General features: G+C 50.3%; 1 protein-coding gene across 3 annotated transcripts in view; it reads left to right on the top strand.

The window, feature by feature from the left end:
• EIPR1 (EARP complex and GARP complex interacting protein 1) overlaps positions 1-20,127 on the top strand; it is an 88,057-nt gene that overhangs the window by 2,529 nt on the left and 65,401 nt on the right. For 2 of the 3 annotated variants that reach the window (XM_082851467.1, XM_082851469.1), the window contains exons 2-3: positions 790-873; positions 9,721-9,853. In XM_082851467.1, the coding sequence (XP_082707593.1) occupies positions 790-873; positions 9,721-9,853 (217 nt within the window). The remainder of the gene's footprint in view (positions 1-789; positions 874-9,720; positions 9,854-20,127) is intronic. The other variant, XM_082851468.1, reaches the window with a different exon arrangement.

Here is a 20,127-nt window from a genome sequence, read left to right as displayed (position 1 = left end):
CAGGCGGCGGGCGGGCACAGGAGCGCCAGCGGGCTCAGGTCACCTGAGATCCACTCGAGGGCTGAGGTGACTTGGAGCTCCAGGCTGAGCAGGTTCATCTCACTCTAGTTCGCCCTCGCGCCTGGCCTGTGACCCGGGCTGGGGAGGATCCCACCCCAAAGCCTCACGCTCTGCGGGCCCCTCCTCCCCCCAGGATCCTGCACTCCGCTCGCCCAGCTCTGGGAGCCCGTAAGACGCTCTCCTCAGCATCACCGCTTCGCCGCCTGTTCCAAATTGATGAGGGCCTCCAGGCGAAAGTGGGTAGGAGGTCAGCCCTCCTCTAACTTCTCTCCTTTCCTGGAGCTTGCATTTCCTGACTGGCAGCTTTCTGAAGCCTTGAAACAAACTCAAGCTTTGGTTTAGTATTTCCAGCTGGCTCTGCAGGAGACTTGGCCTAAACCACCTGTTCTGCCATCACTGGGAGCCATTTTCTGCTCTGTTATTGAAGAATAATTTGTTCAACCAATCAATTACTGTTGAAAATAAATAATGGTTTTGTTAAAGAACACAACTTATATCTTTATTGCTTAATTTTTGTGCCCACTTACAGTTGTTTCCAGATACACTTTGGAAGTGGAATTGTGTCACAAAGTGTACAAGAGCTGAGGGCTCTTCGTGCATGGTTCTAAATTGCCTTGCAGGCGCTCTGTACCAGTTGCTACTCCATCAGCAGTAGAAGAGGCAACTGCCTTTCTAATCTGTTAGATCCCACCTTCATACATGTGTGTGCATTTTCCTTCCCTCCTGCAGGCACGTGCTCTCACACCTCAAACGGCAGAAACAGATGCCATTCGGTTTCTGGTTGGGACGCAGTCTCTAAAATATGATAATCAGGTAACTATTTTTGACAAATGTATACATGTTAATTACTAAGCCTGTTCTTGGTTTTATAACCATTTCATTCTTGATTTTTCAAGCAACATTTGAGAAAATTAATGCCACACAAACAAAATAAAACTTTCATTGGGATTTACATAGCCAACTGTATGTGATGATTGAATTAAATAATTTAAACTTATTCTGTGTAGCATTATTGCCGTAGTTTCGTGTTTTGGTTTTGTGGGTATATAGGTTTCACCGTGTAAGTGGTTGAGAAGCAACCCAGGGTACGAGGTCAGCATCACCCCTTTGACCCCAGCCAGTGGTCGACTGCTCTGATGGCTCACAGCACTCTCTCTAGCTGAGCCTGGACGAGGCCGTAATCCCGCTGCAACATAGAGTTCCAGGCTGTCGCTGCCAGTTGGTCCAGGGAGATATACAGGGTGTGACCTGTGTGCTGTCCTGGCCACTATAGTGGAAAGGCTGTTGGATACTCACAAGATTGAGGTTCAGTCCACGGCTTGACAGAAAAGTATGACCTTGAGCGAACGGATTAACCTTGCTGGACTTCGTCTTCCTCATCCTCAAATAGAGGTAGGGTTGTCTGCAGGTGCCGTGGATGTTGCGGGGTTGTGCACTGCCGTTGGTCTTGGGGAAACGCACGTCAGGCGGTGTCACGTGGTGCAGCCCCCACCCAGTTACTGTTGTCACTGGGGGGTAATGGTGTTAAAATCGCTGTCCAAGAGTATTCAGTGCCACATGGGGTGTGGTGAAATCCTCACTCTCCCATGTTGATGAGGGACTTTATGTTGGCATAGTCATTATGGCAGCTAATTTGATGGTATACATCTAGAGCTTCATAAATAAATGTTCATATTATTTAACACGTAATTCTTATACTCAAAACGTCGAAAAAGCTTTATATACAAGGGATAATATCGTATTGGTGCATAGAATGGTGAAAGCACGAGAAGCGATCACATCGTGCAGGTAGTAGGTTGGGTCCTATGGCATTCCCATCCTCGATGGCAGAGTCACGATTAGCCTGGCTGAGCCTGGCCGCTGTCGGCTGTGTGCTCCCTCACTGCACGCCTGAAAAGCTGAGTCTCCTCAGAAGCGTTACAACCTAAAAATTCTCAGGTGATTCTGTGAAATGTTCAGATTGTATATACTGTGCGATCACTATTGTGTAAAAAAAAAAAAGTAGATTGTTCTGCAATATATACAAATATCGAATCATTCCATTGTACACCTGAAACTGATGTAATGTTATGCCAATTATACCTCTATAAAAAAAGTAGATAAAGTACAAAATTGAATCTCAGCATAGAATAAAGACTAGAAATAGGTCAAAAGGGCTTGAAATTTGAGCCATGGTTATCTTCAGGGAATGTGAATGTGATGTAAATTGTTTCTTTATAATTTCCAGTTTTCTGAATATGTGTGTATGTGTGTGTGTTACTTTCCTCCTGGAAAATGTCAGATGGGAATGATTTATTTATAAAGATAGTTAGCAGTGGCTGTCTCACAGGGCAAGAGGAAACCTGGTGACGGCACCGTGCAGCCTGGGGGTGCTGGTTGGTGGAGAGAGGGGAAGGCTAACCAGGTGACAGCACAGGGAGCTGGTGACAGGAGGCACAGCTGTTTCCTCTGGGGATGGATGGGTGGAGTTTGTGATGGGGGAGGTGTTAGAGGCCTGGGGACAGAGCCAGGTGGACGACTAACTGCCTTTTTCTCATCTACTTGTGTTTCAATTCCACCCAGCTCCGGGCCTGTACCATTGACCTTCTTGGTAGAACATCAGTTTTTATTTTTATTTTTTTTGGCTGCGCCGCACGGCTTTCAGGATGTTAGTTCCCCAACCAGGGATTGAACTCACGTCCTCAGTGGTGAACGCTCAGAGTCCTAACCACTGGACCACCAGGGGATTCCTGAACATCAGTTTTTAAACTTATTAAGAAAAGAAAGAAATTGTTATTATTATTTAATGAGGGATGCTTATAAATTTTTTCTAGAAAATATTAAAAGCTGACAGAAACAAATGAATTAAGAACAAAATGAGGTAGTGTAAGGCATTAATAAGTTACGTTGTACCTGGTTTTATCAGGTAAAATTGTATACCATTTGGTTATGATACTAAGAAAGGATCAGCCCCAAATGACGTAAAGTGCTTTAATCTTCCTGAAATCCTTTTTGAAACAAGATAATCTCGGGGGTGGGCCCAAGCATCTGCATTGCTAACCAGTGTCAGGGAGCACCTCTTATGTGGCCCTGTCATAATGGATCGTAATTATCTAAGCCAGGGGGGACATCAGCCTCCTGACAAACGTACTTTACAGCTCCATATGCCTGTTTATCAAATGTACTCTCTGCGGGAACAGTCCTGGCTTTTAGAATATGGGCCGTCGGTCCGTGGGCCTAGTGAAAGAAACATTATCATCTTAGATGAGAGACTTTGATTCCTCTTAAAAATCAGTCTTAGAAATCCAACTTTCCAATGGTAAGGTCCAGAAAAGTTCGGTAGTTAATGGTAACAAGTGCGTAACTCTTGGTAACCTCTGCCGCATCCTCCAGTGTGTAAGGCTCCTTGAGTGCTAGGTGCAGAACCACTGTGTGCTCTGCCGGCTCTTTCCTTTCAAAGTCCTCATTAAGGGCTTCCCTGGTGGCGCAGTGGTTGAGAGTCCGCCTGCCAATGCAGGGGACACGGGTTCGTGCCCCGGTCCGGGAGGATCCCACATGCCACAGAGCAGCTGGGCCCGTGAGCCATGGCCGCTGAGCCTGCGCGTCCGGAGCCTGTGCTCCGCAATGGGAGAGGCCGCAACAGTGAGAGGCCGGCGTACCGGAAAAAAAAAAAAAAAAAAAGTCCTCATTAAGCTGCTGATTCAGGATTGTAGCCTCTGGCTTCAGTTATTTTTTTCTGGCCACAGTTGAATTAAAGGGTGGAGGCTGAGGTTTATAACTTTCTCTTTACACTCTTCACCTGTGGTGGTCTTTTGGCTGTGAATCCAGACGATAGGAATGAAAGAGTGTTTCTGACCTGCTGGTGTTTCTTTTCTGTTTCCGGGAAAGGTACGTGGCCTTGTTGGGACAGTCATTCATTCACTCACTCACTCATTCATTCATTTGCTCAGCAATGCTTACTTAGTGTGGTGACAGGACTCTGATTCCTCTCACTGTGTTAGGTGTGAGACTCACAGAAGGAACAGATACATTTGTGCCCCGAGTTCAGCTTCCAATGATGCAGTGACATAGATGTGCAGATAACTGCAGTGACACTGAGGAGAGAGGTCCAGGCGGAGTGGCACGTGGCCGGAAGGACACCAGTTTCTTCCTGGTGGCATCAGAGCCAGCGTCACAGAGAAGGGGGTGTCTGAGCTGAGGCCTTCAGGCTGTGATGAGTTGTGTCACTTGCTGGTGGGCCTGTGTTTTCATAGTACTTTGGCTCATCCCCGGGGAGGGAGCCCAGGGGGAAGGGAGAGGCGAGAGGGAGCAGGGGGGCCAGGCTGCGTGCATGGACACCTGTGCCGCCGGAAACAGTCCTCACGCCCGGCGTGCATGTTTCATCTCAGACATGCATGCCTGTTCTGCTCACGTCACACGTGTGTTCCTCTCACACTTGACAGTGCTTCCCCTCACATATAGTATGTTTCCTCCCACATGTGAGACACAGGTCTTCTCGCATGTGATGTGCATGGTTCCCTACATGTGTGCCACATGCTTCCTCCCTCGTGTGACACGTGTTTCCAGAGGCACCTGCCCCCGGGAGAGGATGCCCTGCGGTGGGGGGAGCATAGCATCCCTATTTCCTTCTGTCTCCAGAGAAGTCTGGTTGTCCCTCTGGTTTCTGACAGTGTTACTGTTATCACACGATTACCACCTGCGTTTTAAAATGATGAGGGCCTTCTGGCTGACTGCCCCTGTCTCCTTTCCCCTGTCTCCGGCTTGCTTCCCTGCAGTGAGGGTGGACAGGGGCTTCCCCTCTGTGTCCTCTCCCGTCAGCGGTGTCGTGTGGGTCCCTGTCTGGCAGTGCTGTGTGCTGTGTGTCTGTCATTCCCCTGGGACGTACTCCCAGCCGCCTCCAGCCATGAGCTGGTGAGAGAGAAAGATAATGATGGGGGTCCTGGCCTGTGAGCCACGGAGGACTGAGGGCCAGACGGGGAGTGCAGGCAGGTGGTGTCCACTGCGCCCTCAGTGGACAGGGTGGGTGCTATTGGCCCCATTTCCAAACGGAGGGGTCGGCTCTAGCAGCCACGCGGTTTCTCCCTGGGGCCCTGCTGAAACGCGGCAGGATGACCACCAAGCCACCGGCTCCCTCTCCCCGCGTCCTACTCGCTTGCACGCGCCGTGAACTGTGAAGCTCGGCTGGGCGAGGGCGCGTCCTGGACACTTGCTGTGGCGCCCCCACGGCTGATGCCCCTGTGGGAGGAGGTGCCGCCCCTGCCCCGAAGCACCTGCAGTGCCAGCTGTGACAGTGACAGGGGCATCACATGACCTCAGCCCAGCTCTGAAACCCCGCCCTCTGGAGCTCCGCCCTGCCTGGGGAAGGAGGGGTGGCTGGTAGGGTTTCTGTCCCCCTCCCCAGCTTTGCCTCCGGCCATCAGCTCCTCCCTGGCAACTGTTAATCCCTAGAAAGCGCCCCTCACCTGAATCAGTGCTACTGAATTCAGCCCGGCTGTTCTCGTGAAAATTTGAGGAGCTGTCACAGTTGCTGGCCTTTCTTTGTCTGATGAGCTGCTTTATTTTCTGTGCCTTTAATTTTGCGCTGCCTGTGTTTGCAGCAGGATGGGCACTTCTGGAGTCCTGGTCTCCCCTGAACTCTCCTTTGTGAGAAGGTGGGCTCTCCTGGGAGGCTGTGCTCCTCTGGTCCAGCGGGAAGCTCTGGCAGAGCCCAGGGGCAGGGCTTTCGCATTGCAGGGGTTGGGTTGCGTCTGCACCCTGCTTTCCCTGCAGAATCTCTCTGCATGTTGCTTCTCCCCTATTTGTCGCGTAGATGGGTGAGCGCCAGGGTGACAGAGAGGACCACTGTGGCCGGCCCTCTCTCAGCAGTCACTGAGAAGGCCGACATCCCCAAGGGGCTGGCAACGCAGCGGCCTTCTTTCCCCATGGCTCTTTTCCTTTGTAATCTTTTTTTTTTTTTTTTAACGTGTCAGCTCGATTGTTCTGTATTTGTATTTTGACCGAGGACAGCTTTGCTCATGTGCCCTCTCTGCCTGCAGGTCCTGTATTTGGCCACCCTCAGAATCACCGGAGGTGTTTGTTAGAAATTCAGGTTCCCAGCCCCACTCCAGACTGAGCCTCCATTTCTCCCCTGTCCCCCTCCTGTCCCCCTCCGCCCCCCCACCCCATCTCCCTCCCTCCCCCCATCTCCCCCCCTCCCCCTGACCCCCCCCATCCTTCCCCCTCCTTTAATGACTACAGGAACTTATGCTCCTGTTAAGGAAGCATCAGGAAGAGCTGGGTTTCTGGTGAGGCTGGATCCAGGGCAATTTCTGGAAGCGAGAAGGGAGGATCCTTAACTTTCCCCCGGAGGCGAGCTTTCGCTTTTTCCTTTCCAATTTTACAACACTTTTTTTTGTTTGTTTTTGAATTTTTAAGAGTTTACCTTGAGTTCAATAAGAAAAGAAGCACACAGAGGGCAGCGGCCTGGAGTCACGTGCTCCAGTGATGGGTACTTTGGACAGGGACAGCTTTCTCTGAGCCCTGATTCTGCAGGAAGATGAGGGGGCTTGATTAAGATCATCTTTACAGGCTTCCTAATACGTTTTATAACTCTGGCTTCTAAATTTTTATAGTGTCATCTGTGCCCTTAGCCCTGCACTGGTAAGTCCAACTTTAAAATTTTAATAATGGTAATACAAAAGATATGACCTTGAGCTTCATTACAAGCCCTTGGAAGCATTTTCCAAGCTCAGCAATTGCGTAAAGAATTTAAAGTAACATTTACACACTACCCAGACAACCACACGTCTTCCCCACCCTCTGAGCCAACACTAAATGTTCTGTCTTTTGTGCCCCCATAATCTTTTGCACTCACCTTAATCATAGTGTTTTCTCCACTGTAGTACTTGTTTTTGTAATTGGCCTGTAACTGCATATGTTTATGCAACAGAACATTGCTGTGTACGTTGTGTGAGCTGGGCAGAGGGTGGTGCCCTGAGGACAGGCAGTTAAGTTACCGTCTCTTTCTTCCGAGTCAGGAGCTGCCTGCTACTCTTGCTGCCCCGCTGCAGTGCGAAGCCCAGTGTCGGGGAGGGTGGGGTATCCCGTGCCCCGACGGTGTGGAGGCTCTTAGCACAGGCTCTGGAATCCCATTTCTAACCGAATGAACCGTGATACTCCAGCTCCGTAAACCTTGGTTTCTTCCCCTGTAGTCGTGGCTAATAATGATAGGTTATCGTATTATCACAGGGCTCTTTTTAGGATTAAAGGAACCAGCGTGTGTAAACTAGCTCGGTGCCTGTCGCATTTTGCATATTAGTCATTATTCTTTTGATCCCTACTTGTTTGTGGTGATGATGTCCTACCGTTCTCTCCGAGCGTACCCGGATTACAACATCTCATGAAGACGTATCCTTTGGACCCGTCCATGAGCCTGCTGTAGGTGAGGACATGGAAGAATGCTGGGACTCCCAAGCTTAATGATGAAGGTTAAGGGCCATAGTATCAGACTGTCAGGTTAGGAGAGGTGGACCTGTGTGTGTGGGGGGGGTCTTGGACTCCTCCCAACGCCCAGCCGTCTAGGGCAGAGGCTGACTTGTGTGTGCCTGAGCGGGTAAGAAACGAGCCCAGAGGAAGACCAGCTGGGATCACGTACTAGAGCCTGTTTGGACCCCATGTGCTTCTGGTCTTCACAAGAAGGAATAGCCTTCCCCAGACGGAGCAGGTCCTCCAGAGGAGCGCAAAGTATGGGCACAGAGGTCAGAGGTCCGGTGGAAGGACGGCTCCCAGCCAGGAGCTGCAGGTGTGCAGGGGGGGCTGTGCGCTCACCTGGCACCTGGGTCCACAGAGCCAGCAGAGGAGGAGCCAGAGCTCTTGTGCTCCCCCGGGTGTTGGTCCCGATGCTTCAGGGTACTGCAGAGGGAGAGCTCTGGGGAGAGGAAGAATTGTACATTTAAGTGCCTCATTTTTAAGTGTTCATGGATTTTCTGATAAGGAGGAAACGTCAAATACTTAAGAAAAAAATTTCCTGTTCACCCTAACAACACAAAAATTCTGCCTGATTTTGTGTATTGCCTTTTAGTCTGTGTTCACATATAACTTTTAGAATGTAGAAGCTGTCCACCAGTATTTCCAAACCCACTGTGAAAACTACATTGGGCTATGAGTGCTGGGAGAAACTGACTGAAAGTAGTTTTAAAGATAAAAACAACAGTCATGGTTTTTAATCTCCCTCCCCCAGAGAAGGGCGGGAGCTAGTGTGTGTGCCTCCCGACTCTGAGATCAGCCCTGCACGACCTCTTGGTCCCAGCAATCCCAGGAGCTTTGTCCCTTCACCTGCATTGTATTCTCGGGGACACTGAGGCTTGGGGTCACACAGGCTGTAAGTGGGAACGGCGGGATTTGAATTCTACTCTGAGTCCAGAGCGACCCCTTAAGGTACCGGGGGTTGTTTTCACATGAGGACACTGTACAAAGGAAGCAGCCGAGAAGAGAGAGGCCCTGAGCAAGTGCAGAGTGGAGACGCTTCGGGTGTCATGGAAACAGTTTTTAAAATATCATTTAATGTTTGACTGCAAAGTAGTGCATATTAATCATGAGAAATGTTAAAAATGAAAACAAACCACAAGGAAGTAAAGGAAAAGCCGCTATAAGCCCACCACCCAAAGGTAACCAGTCGCTTTCTGGTTCTCTCATTCAGATGTGCTTGCTTTTAACAGAAAGTGTGTGGTGCGTGTGTGCGGTTCTCTTACTGGTTCTTTTCTCCTTGGATATATGTTACGGACCCTCTTCCCTGGGACTAAATAGTTTTTATAGTAGAATGGATGGCTTCATAGTATTATATTACAGTCAAGTACTACAGTTTATTTGAACAATTCCCTGTTGCCAGACATTTAGGTGGCTTCTAATTTTTCATTATGACAGTCAGTGCCACAGTGAACATTCTTGGATATAAATCTTTGTGCAGATTCATGATTACAAGTATAAATTTATTTTTAAAATGTTTAATTTTATTTTTTCCAGTGACTTGACTGTTGATAAGAGAGTGAACGTGGACATCATTTCCATTCCTCTAAAAATTATCCAGAAAAGCATGGTGATAGCACATGTAACTTTTCGTTTAGTGGCTAAAATGTCATGTTGTTATAATCAGTGTTATATGATCAGAAGCATTGACAGCTGTTGGCTTTGTTTTTAAAAAGAGGTTTAAGATGTGCTAACACGCAGTGCTTTCTCACCCCTTCCTGCCTCATTTCTTTCCGACGTGAGTTAAATTGTGCCCACTACAGAGTGGGCAGAGCAGGGCTAAGACTGGGCCTCATCAGGCAGCAGTGCCCTGCCCCGTTCTCCTCCCACAGCTGTGCAGCAGGTCTGGGACAGTCTTGGCTTGGTGGCACCATCCTGGAAGACTCTGGCCCTAGCACCAGCCATGGCCTAACCAAGCGAGGTGGGGACGCAGCTTTTGGTGTCTTGTCTCTTTAGGAGTTGATGTGGCAGGGGGCAGGGTTCTGTAGCTGCAAATCGTAACAATACTTTGTGGGGATTTCACACTTGTCTTAAGTGTATACTGTTAGTGTAGTAAGAATAACTGTTAAGTAAAGATGTGAAAGATGCATCTGATTATTATTCCTGTAGTCACTGTGTTCCATGAAGTCATGTGGAAACTGTGTGAGGTTCTGACATTCTCTTTCCTTGTGTTTGTAGATCCACATCATAGACTTTGATGATGAGAATAACATTATAAATAAAAATGTGCTCCTCCATCAAGCGGGTGAGATCTGGCACATTAGTGCCAGCCCTGCAGACAAGGGAGTGCTGGCCACCTGCTACAACAAGAGTGAGTATCCCCAGGGGTCTGTGTGCGCCCACTGATGTATAAGATGTTCCGGTCAGGGAAGTGCTGCGTTCACAGAGAAGTTGTGATACTGTGGGTAAATGTAGATTATACTAAGCGGTTATTGTAATCCAAAGCCCAAGAATTGAAGCTGGAATCATGGCTGTTCCAGGAGCGTTGACCCCGGGGAGTGGGAGTGATGTGCCCGAGGGTCTCCACGGGTGGATGTAGCTGCCCTCGTCCTTAATTAACCGCACCCTCAGGAGGGCAGCTGGACTTGCATCTTTCTCATCACCTATCAGTACGTGTGATAGCAGGACCAGTGAATCACAGCTTCTCGGTGCTCACGCGTGCTGTATGGTCACGATCCTTCATAGGCTTCTGCCCAGCCTACCGTCTGCCTTCCCGTCTCTGGGACGTTTTAGCGTTTGTGTCAGTCCAAAGTCTATGGTGCTAAACTGGCCACACGACTTCCTTAATTGTTGTTACTCTGTCGTTGTCAGTAACTAGCATTCAGATTCTGGCTTTGGGAGGAAAGGAGAAAGGAAGCACAGAGATGTGGGCTTCCACACAGAGCGTCTAGAAACTGTTTGCTCTTGAGGAATCTTGGAATTGATTTTTCTTATAAATAGCAGTGTTTAAATTATGTCTGTTTATTGCAACATGCAACCCCCCCCCGCAAGTCAGTAGAAGTCTGTACTATGATAGATGCACGCATGCGTGTGCACGTGTGCACACAAACACACACACTCTGGAATAAATATCACAGTGGCCTTGTAAATAACTACAGAGAATTGGATTAACTCACAACTTACGTTTATAAATGCAGGTGAGAAAACCTCCCTCCACGCCTTTTTTTTCTCCTGCTGAGGAGGGAGGGTGAATAAAGCAGCATTAAATCCTCTTGCACAGCCCAAGTACTACTTGCAGGCAAAAAACTTCTTGCAGAGTTATGTTCTCTGTCTTGAAAAATGATAGTGAATTTGCTGTAGTAAACTAGACATTCAAACTCCTTTTCCAAGCAAGCCACACACCCATCTATCCTAGCTTATGTCTCTGTCATTGGAGGAGCAAGTGACAGATGTAGCTTGTTCCAGATTATCGATAGGGATCTATAACTGCTGTCAATCAGACTTTAGCCATCACCTGGATTTTTGTGAAAATATGTTCTCAGAGTCCAGGTGCTGGCAGGGAAGCTGTATTAGTAGTAAACTCTTTTGGAACTTATTCTACGTGGATGAAGATTAAAAAAAAAACACTGTAGCTTTTCTTTCTGATAATTTTACAAGAAAATGCATCACCGTGGAAGCAGAACGAGGGCACGTGGGTGGGTGAGGCTGGCTCCGTGGGGCCATGCGGCCCAGGGCCGCGGTGAGTGTGCACGGCGCCGAGCAGGTGGTTGGGCGGACGTGGGATGTGGCCCCTTTTGGAAGCTCACTCACACAGTTGTGTGTAATCACTGCTCAGAAAACAGTTACGGATGGAATCGGCTGATTTAAACTGAATTGAAAGACTGGTCTCTGGGATTTCAAAAGATGCGGTGAGTTTCTTTGGAATGAGGGTGCTGAGATGTCCGAGCAGATGAGCAGGAGACCCAGGCCCAGATGCCACGGATGCTGAGTTAATCTCAGTGTTTGCGCCCTAAGTGGGGAGAGCGCCGGAGACCAGGAGGCGAATGTGACCCCTCCGTGAGAACCTCTCTGTAGCTCACGTGTAGTTAGTGAGGCCCAAGGCCATGGGACTGCACAACTGGAAAGGGCGCTAGATGCTGACGGTCCAGTGTTTTCTGTCAGATCATCCCCAGTTATTTTCCAGCAGTTCCCCGTTAAGGTGGAGGTGGGACAGCGGTGAGGAGAGGGGGCCCCACCAGAGATGGGCAGTGGGCCCTGCTTCCCAGCCGCTTCCCAGCTCTCCATCCTGGCCTCCCTGGTAGCATCTGGCGATTTCGCCTGTAAAATGGGTGCAGTTCGACCCACGCCATTATTTGGAAGCAAGGAGCAAGGAGGGCTCAGGCTGGGTGTGTGAGGGTTCGGGGGGCCCCGGCAGCCCAGGTCTTCACGGGCGCCCGGCCTGGTCCTGCTGAGTTTCTCTGGGAGCGGTGGTGGCCCCGGCCTGGCACAGCCCGCAGGGTCCCTCAGGAGCACCTCAGCCCTGATGCCCCTCCAGCCGTCCCACCACCACGGGAGCTCCTGAGTTTGGGGCACAGAACCTTCAGGGGTAGGCGCTGGGGTGCTCGAGGCCACAGGATCAACGTGCTGTCTCTATCGAGCGTACCGAAACCGTCATTTATAGCCTCCAGTGGGTGTCGTGGTTCTGAGGGGAATGCAGACTCGCCTGCATCTCATGACCACCCGAGACGTGCGGGGACCTTTCGGACAGCACCCCGATCCCTTTAGGCAGACGCGGGCCAGTCTGCAGGTTTCCGTGCAGGATGGACCCTCTGCCTGGCTTAGGCGTGGCCCGGGGAGGATGAGGCGGGGCCTTTGTTCTAAACGGACGGAGGCTCCTAGTGTAGCAGGAAAGACTTGGCAGTGACACGGCCCTTCCCCGGCACCCCTCCGGCGGGCAGCCTCCCAGGTCCTGGCACCGTCTCCTGCCTTCACCTCCCTGGCCAAGTCCAAAGACCCCGGATGGATGGGCTGGTGTTCCTGTCCTTAGACAGCCTCCTCTCACCTCGGCCTCGCCCTCCAGTTGGAGGATCCCTGCCTCTGTCCCCGCCTGACCCGTGGAATGAGCCACGGCGGCGCCCTAGGCCCCAGTGGGGTCCTCTGAGGGCCTGGGTTGGGGCATCGGGGGAACCCGGCTGGTCCCAGTGCCCTGGCTGGTGCAGTGAGCCGTGTCTTAGGCCTGGCCCTTCATCTCTGGCTCTGTGCCGTGCCCATGTGGGACGGTTCCGACGATGGGAGGGAGGCGCACCCTCTGATCACTCTGAGAGCTTGTCTGTGGCCTTCAGTGGTGGGGGCTCCTCCTCCTTTTAAACACCGAGCGGAGCCGAGGTATAGCTTCGCCTGCCCGCCAGTTCCTGGGTTCCCAGAAGGAGCCAGAGGCCGTGAGGGCCTCAGTGGTCTTGGTTTTCTGTTTTTGCTTTTGTTTTTTATTGGAGTATAGTTGATTTACAAAGTTGTGTTAGTTTCTGGTGTGCAGCAAAATGCTTCAGTTATCCACATCTATCTATCTATCTATTCTTTTTCATATTCTTTCCCTTTATGGCTCATTGCAGGGTATGGAATTCAGTTCCCTGTGCTATACAGCAGGTCCTTGTTGTTTATCTGTTTTATATATAGTAGTGTGTATATGTTAATCACGAACTCCTAATTTGTCTCCCCCACACCTTTTCCCCTGTGGTAACCATAAGTTTTTTCCTGTGTCTGTGAGTCTATTTCTGTTTTGTAAATAAGTTCATTTGTATCATATTTTAGATTCCACATGTAAGTGATATCATATGGTATTTGTTTTTCTCTGTCTGACTTAACGTCACTTAGTATTGATAATCTCTAGGTCCATCCATGTTGCTGCAAATGGCAGTATTTCATTCTTTTTATGGGTGCGTAGTATTCCATTGTATATATGTACCACATCTTCTTTACCCACTCATCTGTCAGTGGACACTTAGGTTGCTTCCCTGTCTTGGCTGTTGTAAATAGTGCTGCTATGAACATAGGGGTGCGTGTGTCTTTTCCAATTAGAGTTTTTTCCGGATGTGGCCAGGAGTGGGATTGCTGGATCATATGGTTCCTTAGTTTTTTTTTTTTTTTTTTTTTTTTTTTTATTAACACCCTATATGCCATTACTTTTTACTTCAAAGGATTGGCTTAATACCGACATCTTATTACTGTTTTTACCTAGGATTGGTTTTTTTTTTTTTTTAACATCTTTATTGGAGTATAATTGCTTTACAATGGTATGTTAGTTTCAGCTTCACAACAAAATGAATCAGTTATATATATACATATATTCCCATATCTCTTCCCGCTTGCGTCTCCCTCCCTCCCACCCTCCCTATCCCACCCCTCCAGGCGGTCACAAAGCACCAAGCTTGTATGAGCTCTTTGTATAATTTGGAAATTAAGCCTTTGTTGGTCTCATTGTTTGCAAATATTTTCTCCCATTCTGTAGGTTGTCATTTTGTTTTGTTTATGGTTTCCTTTGCTGTGTAAAAGCTTATGTTTAATTAGGTCCCATTTGTTTACTTTGCTTTTATTTCTGTTGCCTTGGGAGACTGTAACAGTCTTGGTTTTAATGGATTTTGCCACTTTTGGTTTATAGAGTTGGTTTGGTGAGTGACGACTTGCATTTAAGCTCATGACAGTCATTACAGCAGAACCGTCCCTGCTCCATCAGCAGCCATGAGACTGGCAGTAGCTGCAGTGTGTGTTGCTGGCAGTGGGTGTCAGACACTGTTTAAACACTTGGAGGAGCACCCGCTCATCAAGTTCGCATTTTATTGATGAAGAAACTGAGGCATCGGAAGGCTGAGTGACTTTCTCAAGGTCATGCGTCTGGTGGGGTCAGACTTGGGATTTGAGCGTTGGATTCTGGTTCCGGGCGGTGCCCTTGACTGCCAGACAGCGCCTTTTCAGTCGGAGTTGCACACATGAGAGGGCTATTTAGAGCCTGCTGATCCATCCTGAGGCCACACCAGTGTAGTACAAGTTTCTGGCTTTAGACATTCACTCCCATTTCATATTTTTAAATCATTATTTCTTGGAGTTTCTGTTGTGCTTAAGACATTGCAGTAAGAGCTGAGGGTGGGAAGATGTGAGACTGAGTACCGGGCTCCGAGAGCCACAGCACATCCCACAGGGCAGGTGCAAGACGACACTGATGGCAGCCCGTTCAGTGGGCACAGCTGGAAAACCGCGTCGGGGTCCTGTCCTCGAATGCGTAGTCAGAAGTCTGTGCCGGTCCTGCAGCCAGGGCACCATGGAGGGCAGGGGGAGGGGGGAGGGGAACCGTGGCAGATTCAGAGCCCGACCCCGGCCTGGTCCCACCGTGAGCTGCCCTGCGGCCGGTCTTTGGCCATCTCCCATAAGTGAGGGTGGGATTCACTGCCGGCTCCCCTGTCAATAATTGCCTGTGAGAACAGTTAAGTTTTAAGAGGAATCAGTATCCTTTGGGCTTGTATGATGACTCCCTAAAATATGGCCCAGGGTGACATGGTGGGGCTTTGTTGAGAGGTACGTTGGTGAGTGTGGCTTCTGTCCACCACGTCCCTCGGGTGATGTTGGGAGCCCTCCCCGCTCGCGTGTCACCGTTCCCATCCTCCCAGACTCCATGGGTCACCTGAGCAGTGAGGTGCTAAGAGTCCCTCTAGCTGCCCGTCTAGGGGTCTCCGGTAGCAGCAGATCGGAATGCGGTTGTTTCTGTTTACAGCTGCAGTTTCCCATTGATCTCTGCGTCAAATAAGAAAATAGCATTTTTTGAGTTTAAATGGTTACTTTGTGAAAATAAGCAAAGGGAGGAAGTAGGTTTTCCCGGGAAAAGAACGATTTAAGGCCCCTCCTTATGAAACCATAATTCTGAGATAAAATGGTTGAGGTTTTTAAGAAGAATGGCGTCCCCGAGGAGCAGGGAGAGAAACTAGAGTCCACCACACTGTCGCCTGCTCTGCTGAGTAGAGGAGGCCCGGGAAGGACCCTGCCCCACACGCCACCTCGTCTTTCCCCAGCACGTGGGCTGCGTGCCCCCAGCTGACACCGACTTTGTGTTTTCTGTGCAGATGTGGAAAGACTGACGCCTTCTTTCAGGGTGTAGGTGCTCAGCTAGGCAAGGGGAGAGGTAAGTTTTCTTATGATCCCAGTGCCAAGGAAGAGTGTGTTGAAAAGAAAGAGGTCAGGACATTCTCCGGGGGGAGCAGTCTCTTTGGGGAGCCCCGAGGAGCCCTGCACCGGGTCGGCCCCTGGCCCTGCAGACATGGGAGGTCCCGGCAGTGCCAGCTCGTCTTTCCTTCTCACTCCAGGCCAAGAAGAATGGGCTTGGAGATGGAAATGGTTTGTACTCCATTTAACGCTTATAGATTTTGTGGGCTCTCGTTTTTTGTGACTAACAAAAATAGAACTGATGGGCCTCTCTTCACTGGGATAGCTGTGCGCTGACCAGTGTCAGATGAAGATGATTTCACTGGGGGGTGGGAGCCTGGTGGGTCTGCAGTTGAATGTGTGCCGTGCGTGCGGGATGCGTGTGCTGCATGAACGTGAGGGTGTGTATTTCGTCACATCCTCTTCGGTCTGGGGTTCAGGTGGATGTACTTCACTGGGGTCACTTTGTCTGGTGAGCGATGGGAAACCAGCCACGTGGAATGTTGACCACGGAGGCTGTTGGTTGTGATTTTGGGGTCAAGTTACTGTTTCGTTCCAGTGCTGTTTCCTTCAGGGTATGGATGTGATGAACTCTTTTTTGCCAAAAACTGCGCATGTCGTTGCTGCCTGTTCCCATGAACAGCTTATCTGTGAGTGATGAGTATGAGGTGGCCTGGCAAAGAGAAGCACCCTGTACCCACCTCCGGCTCATGTGCCGCTTGCCTTCCCGCGAAGAGGAAGCAAAGCTTCTGGACGGCCTGGACTGCGGGGTGCAGGGGTGAGGTGCAGCCCATCAGAGGGCCTGGCCGGCATCGGGTGTGTGGGGAGTGGGCTCGCCCAGAAGACTGGGCTCGAGGCCCCTGCTTCACGGCTCACGGCGCTTACTGGGAAGCCGTGCACTGACGGTGGCTCTCACCGTCACTGTTACCATCCTGTTTTACCCATGAGGGAATGTGCTGGTGACGTTGACCATGACACCTGCCCTTTAACGCTAAGCCGCCAGGCACCGGCCCAAGCGTTATGTGAACTATCTGGTTTTCTGCTATTAGAATTTCTCCCAGTTTATTGAGATATAGTTGACATATAACATCATGTTAGTGTTGGGTGTACAGTGTAACGATTTGATACCCGTACAGTTAAATGCTCTTGGCGACTTTCAAATATCCAACACAGTATTGTTAACTATAGTTGCTGTGCCGTACATTACCTGCCCAGGAGCCATTTATCTTGCAACTTGAGGTTTGTACCTTTTGACCCTCTTCACCCAATTCTCCCACCCACACCCCCACCTCTGGCGACCACCCATCTGTTCTCTGTATCTGTGAGCTTGTTCTTTTTTTTTCCAGATCCCACATACATGTGGGATCTTTCTTCATTGGACTCATTTCACTTAGCATGGTGCCCTCCAGGTCCATCCACAGTGTCGCTGATGAGGATGTCCTTTTCACAGCTGAATCGTACTCCACTGTGTGTACTCACCACATCTCCTTTGTCCATTCACCCATCGGTGGGTACTTGGGTTGCTTCTGCGTCCTGGCTATTGTGGGTAACTCTGCAGTGAGCATGGGGTGCACCAGCTGTCTAGATTTTAGTTTAATCCTGCTTTATGTGCACTTTCCCAGCGAGGACTTTGTTGCAGTGATTTACAGGCTGGTGGTCCTATTAGCAGTGGAGCCGGGATTTGAATCTGTGCAGCTCGGCTCCGGAGCACCTGACCCGCAGGGCTTCAGGCTTCAAGGATGTTGTTTCTGGGCAAGGATTTCACAAACATTCCTTGTTATAAAGATGTTTTTTTCCTGTTGGTTTTTGTCATAAAGAATAGAGATGTAATGGCCCCCACTTTTGAGTGATGTTTGTAATAATGTTCAAATATTGGGGTTTAGAGGCCAATGAGGTCACAGATCGTAACACAGGCCCCCATTATCTCTTTAGAAGTAGATTGTATTTTATAGACCCAGTATTCAGTTGCTCGTCCCAATGTCCCAAACCCACTGCTCTTATTCCTCTAGGCACCGAGTTGTGTGACACGTGCCACATGCCCAGAATCTGTTTGGGCTTCTGAGTTTTGGATAGCAGGTGAGGAGAGTTCTGACTGCTGGGGGTGCATCTGAGCCTTGCTGAATTCATCAGGCTCCTGATTTTGGGTACTGAGGGCTTGGGCAGTGAGAGTTCAGACCACAAGGGCCGCCTGCATTGTTCTCGTGCAGTCATCTGATAGAAGTTAGATGGAGTTCCAGAATGGAGGGCAAGTTTCTGATTAGCTTCTTGTTTTGGAATCAGAATCCTGGATTGTTTCTTACACTCCTGACTGACCTCTTTGGATCCCATCTGTATTGTTTCTCTGTCCTCACTGACTTTCTGTAGCACCTGCAAATTTAGTATCATCTGGAAATTTAATTAATGTGCTGTTTACTGCTCCTTCCAGGTCACTAATGAAGATGTTAGATAAGACGTCCTCCCCAGGGCTCCCCACCGGACACCTCCTCACAGCTTCACACTCTGTCCTTTATCAGTGCACTTTGTTTATGGTCCTTTCTCCAGGTTTCAGGCCACGAGGGGGTGCTTAGACAAAGCCCGGTTTGAATTAATTTTTCCAGTAAGACTGTAAAAAACACTGTGCCAGATTCCTCCCTCAACTCCAGATGTGTTGTTGGCTGCGTTCTTCCACGGCCTGGCGGTCTGCTCTGTGCCCTTGGCCCCTGCCCTCTCCCCCTTCCCGGCTCTCCCCGGAGATGCAGGGAAGGGCCCGCCAGCTGCCCGGCTTTGTGAGGCCGGGACCCCGTCTTGAGGTGGTTCCTTCCACGGTGCTGTGCCCTGGCCACTGTCTCTGTCTGCCCTGGTCTCCGCGACAAACCCCACAGACGGTGGTGTGAACAATAGAAATGTATCCATCACAGCTCTGGGCTGCGGTCTGAGATCCAGGAGTCGAGGGCTGGTTCCTCCGAGGCCCCTCCTCTTGGCTTCTCCCTGGTTTCCCTCTGGGTCTGGCTGTGTCCTGAGCCCCTTTTCTTATATGGATGCTGGTCCTGTCGGATCCAGGCCCCACCCTAATGACCTTATCTAACCTTAATCACTCCTTTCAAGGCTGTGTCTGCCAATATAGTCACATTCTGAGGTGCTGGGGTTAGGGCTTCAGCATGTGAGTTTGGGGGACACAGTTCAGCCTCTAAGAGCTGTGGATTCTTTGATTCGTTGATTTATGTGAGAGGTTTGGGGAGGGGGTTCTATCCTGATTAGGTTCACAGACCGAGGGGTGAGTAACCGGCCTCCATCGCTCTGCACGTTCCTGGTGTTTCAGGAGTAGATCCACCCATCGGGCCGGACAGTAGGCCTCCCTGCACACGCTGTGCGTTGTGATTTTGACTAGAGGTGAGACCTGGAAGGCCTGCCATCTATTTTAAGGAGGCATTTTCTCTGACTTGCTCATGTTGAGGCTGTTTGAGATGTGGCTGGGAGGGGTGTGGCCAGGGAGGGCGTGGCCTCGAGGGCCGTGGACGGGAGGTGTGGCGGCAGGCGCTGTGCACGCATCTGTGGACAACTGGGCTGGGGTGGTGACGACGCTTGTGCGCTGGGTCCCCAGGAAGAGAAGGATTTCCTGGGTGGAAGGCTTTTCAGGCTGGTGCTGGGTGTGGGGAGCAGCCACTGGAAGGGCAGGTTGGAGTGATGCACCCGAGCCCCACAGCCAGGGGGGTTTTGGGGTCAGATCTGCATTTTCACGAGACCCCTGAGAGACGGGAGGGGACGGAGAAGGGGGCCGTGACACTGAGGGCCGCAGGAGGCCCTGCTCCTGCTTCTCTGTCAGCGTCATTCATGTCACTGTGTGGTCCTGTGACTTGCCAGACATAAAACCCTGTGAAAATAGTCTTTAAAAAAAGGTGCAAGTACCCTGAACTGAGAAAAGCCTTCTCGATACGCTGGTGAAATTTCGGGAAGACCCACACAGCCTCTTTAAAAATAAAAAAAAGAAATAAAGCTTAACCCAAGATGGAGAACAAAGGTAGAAAGACGCGCACAGGGTGATGAGTTCGGGCTTTTAGAAGACTTCCATGTAATTGGCGGCCAGGTTCACTCATCCCGAGACCCCGTGGAGGAAGGGCTGGTGACTGGCAGCTGGTATTACCGGCAGCGGAATCAATCTCGCCCCCCGCGCTCGGGAGAGAGCATCCCACATTAGGACGGGATGAATTTTTCAGCAGAGGAAGGTGAAATGTCAGGAAGACTGTAGATCACGCCAGCGCAGGGTCCTTGGGAAATTAGAACAGTGAGAGGCTGACAGGGTGGCGGTGATGAAATATGGCTGCCGCATCCACCCTGCTCTCCTGGTGAGTGAGCTGAGGAGGGATGGACAGACGGACGGCAGCCGCGCCTTCCAGGGCCCAGCATCTCAGGCCCATCGCCAGGCCTGCAGTTCGGAGACGGCCCAAGCTGTTGCTGTGATGTGTGTGTGTGTGTGATGTGTGTGTGTGTGTGTGTGTGTGT

This window comes from Leucopleurus acutus (genome assembly GCF_964270905.1).
Source record: "Leucopleurus acutus genome assembly, chromosome: 12".
Lineage (NCBI taxonomy): Eukaryota > Metazoa > Chordata > Mammalia > Artiodactyla > Delphinidae > Leucopleurus > Leucopleurus acutus.
This window is presented reverse-complemented; position numbering and strand designations above follow the sequence as displayed.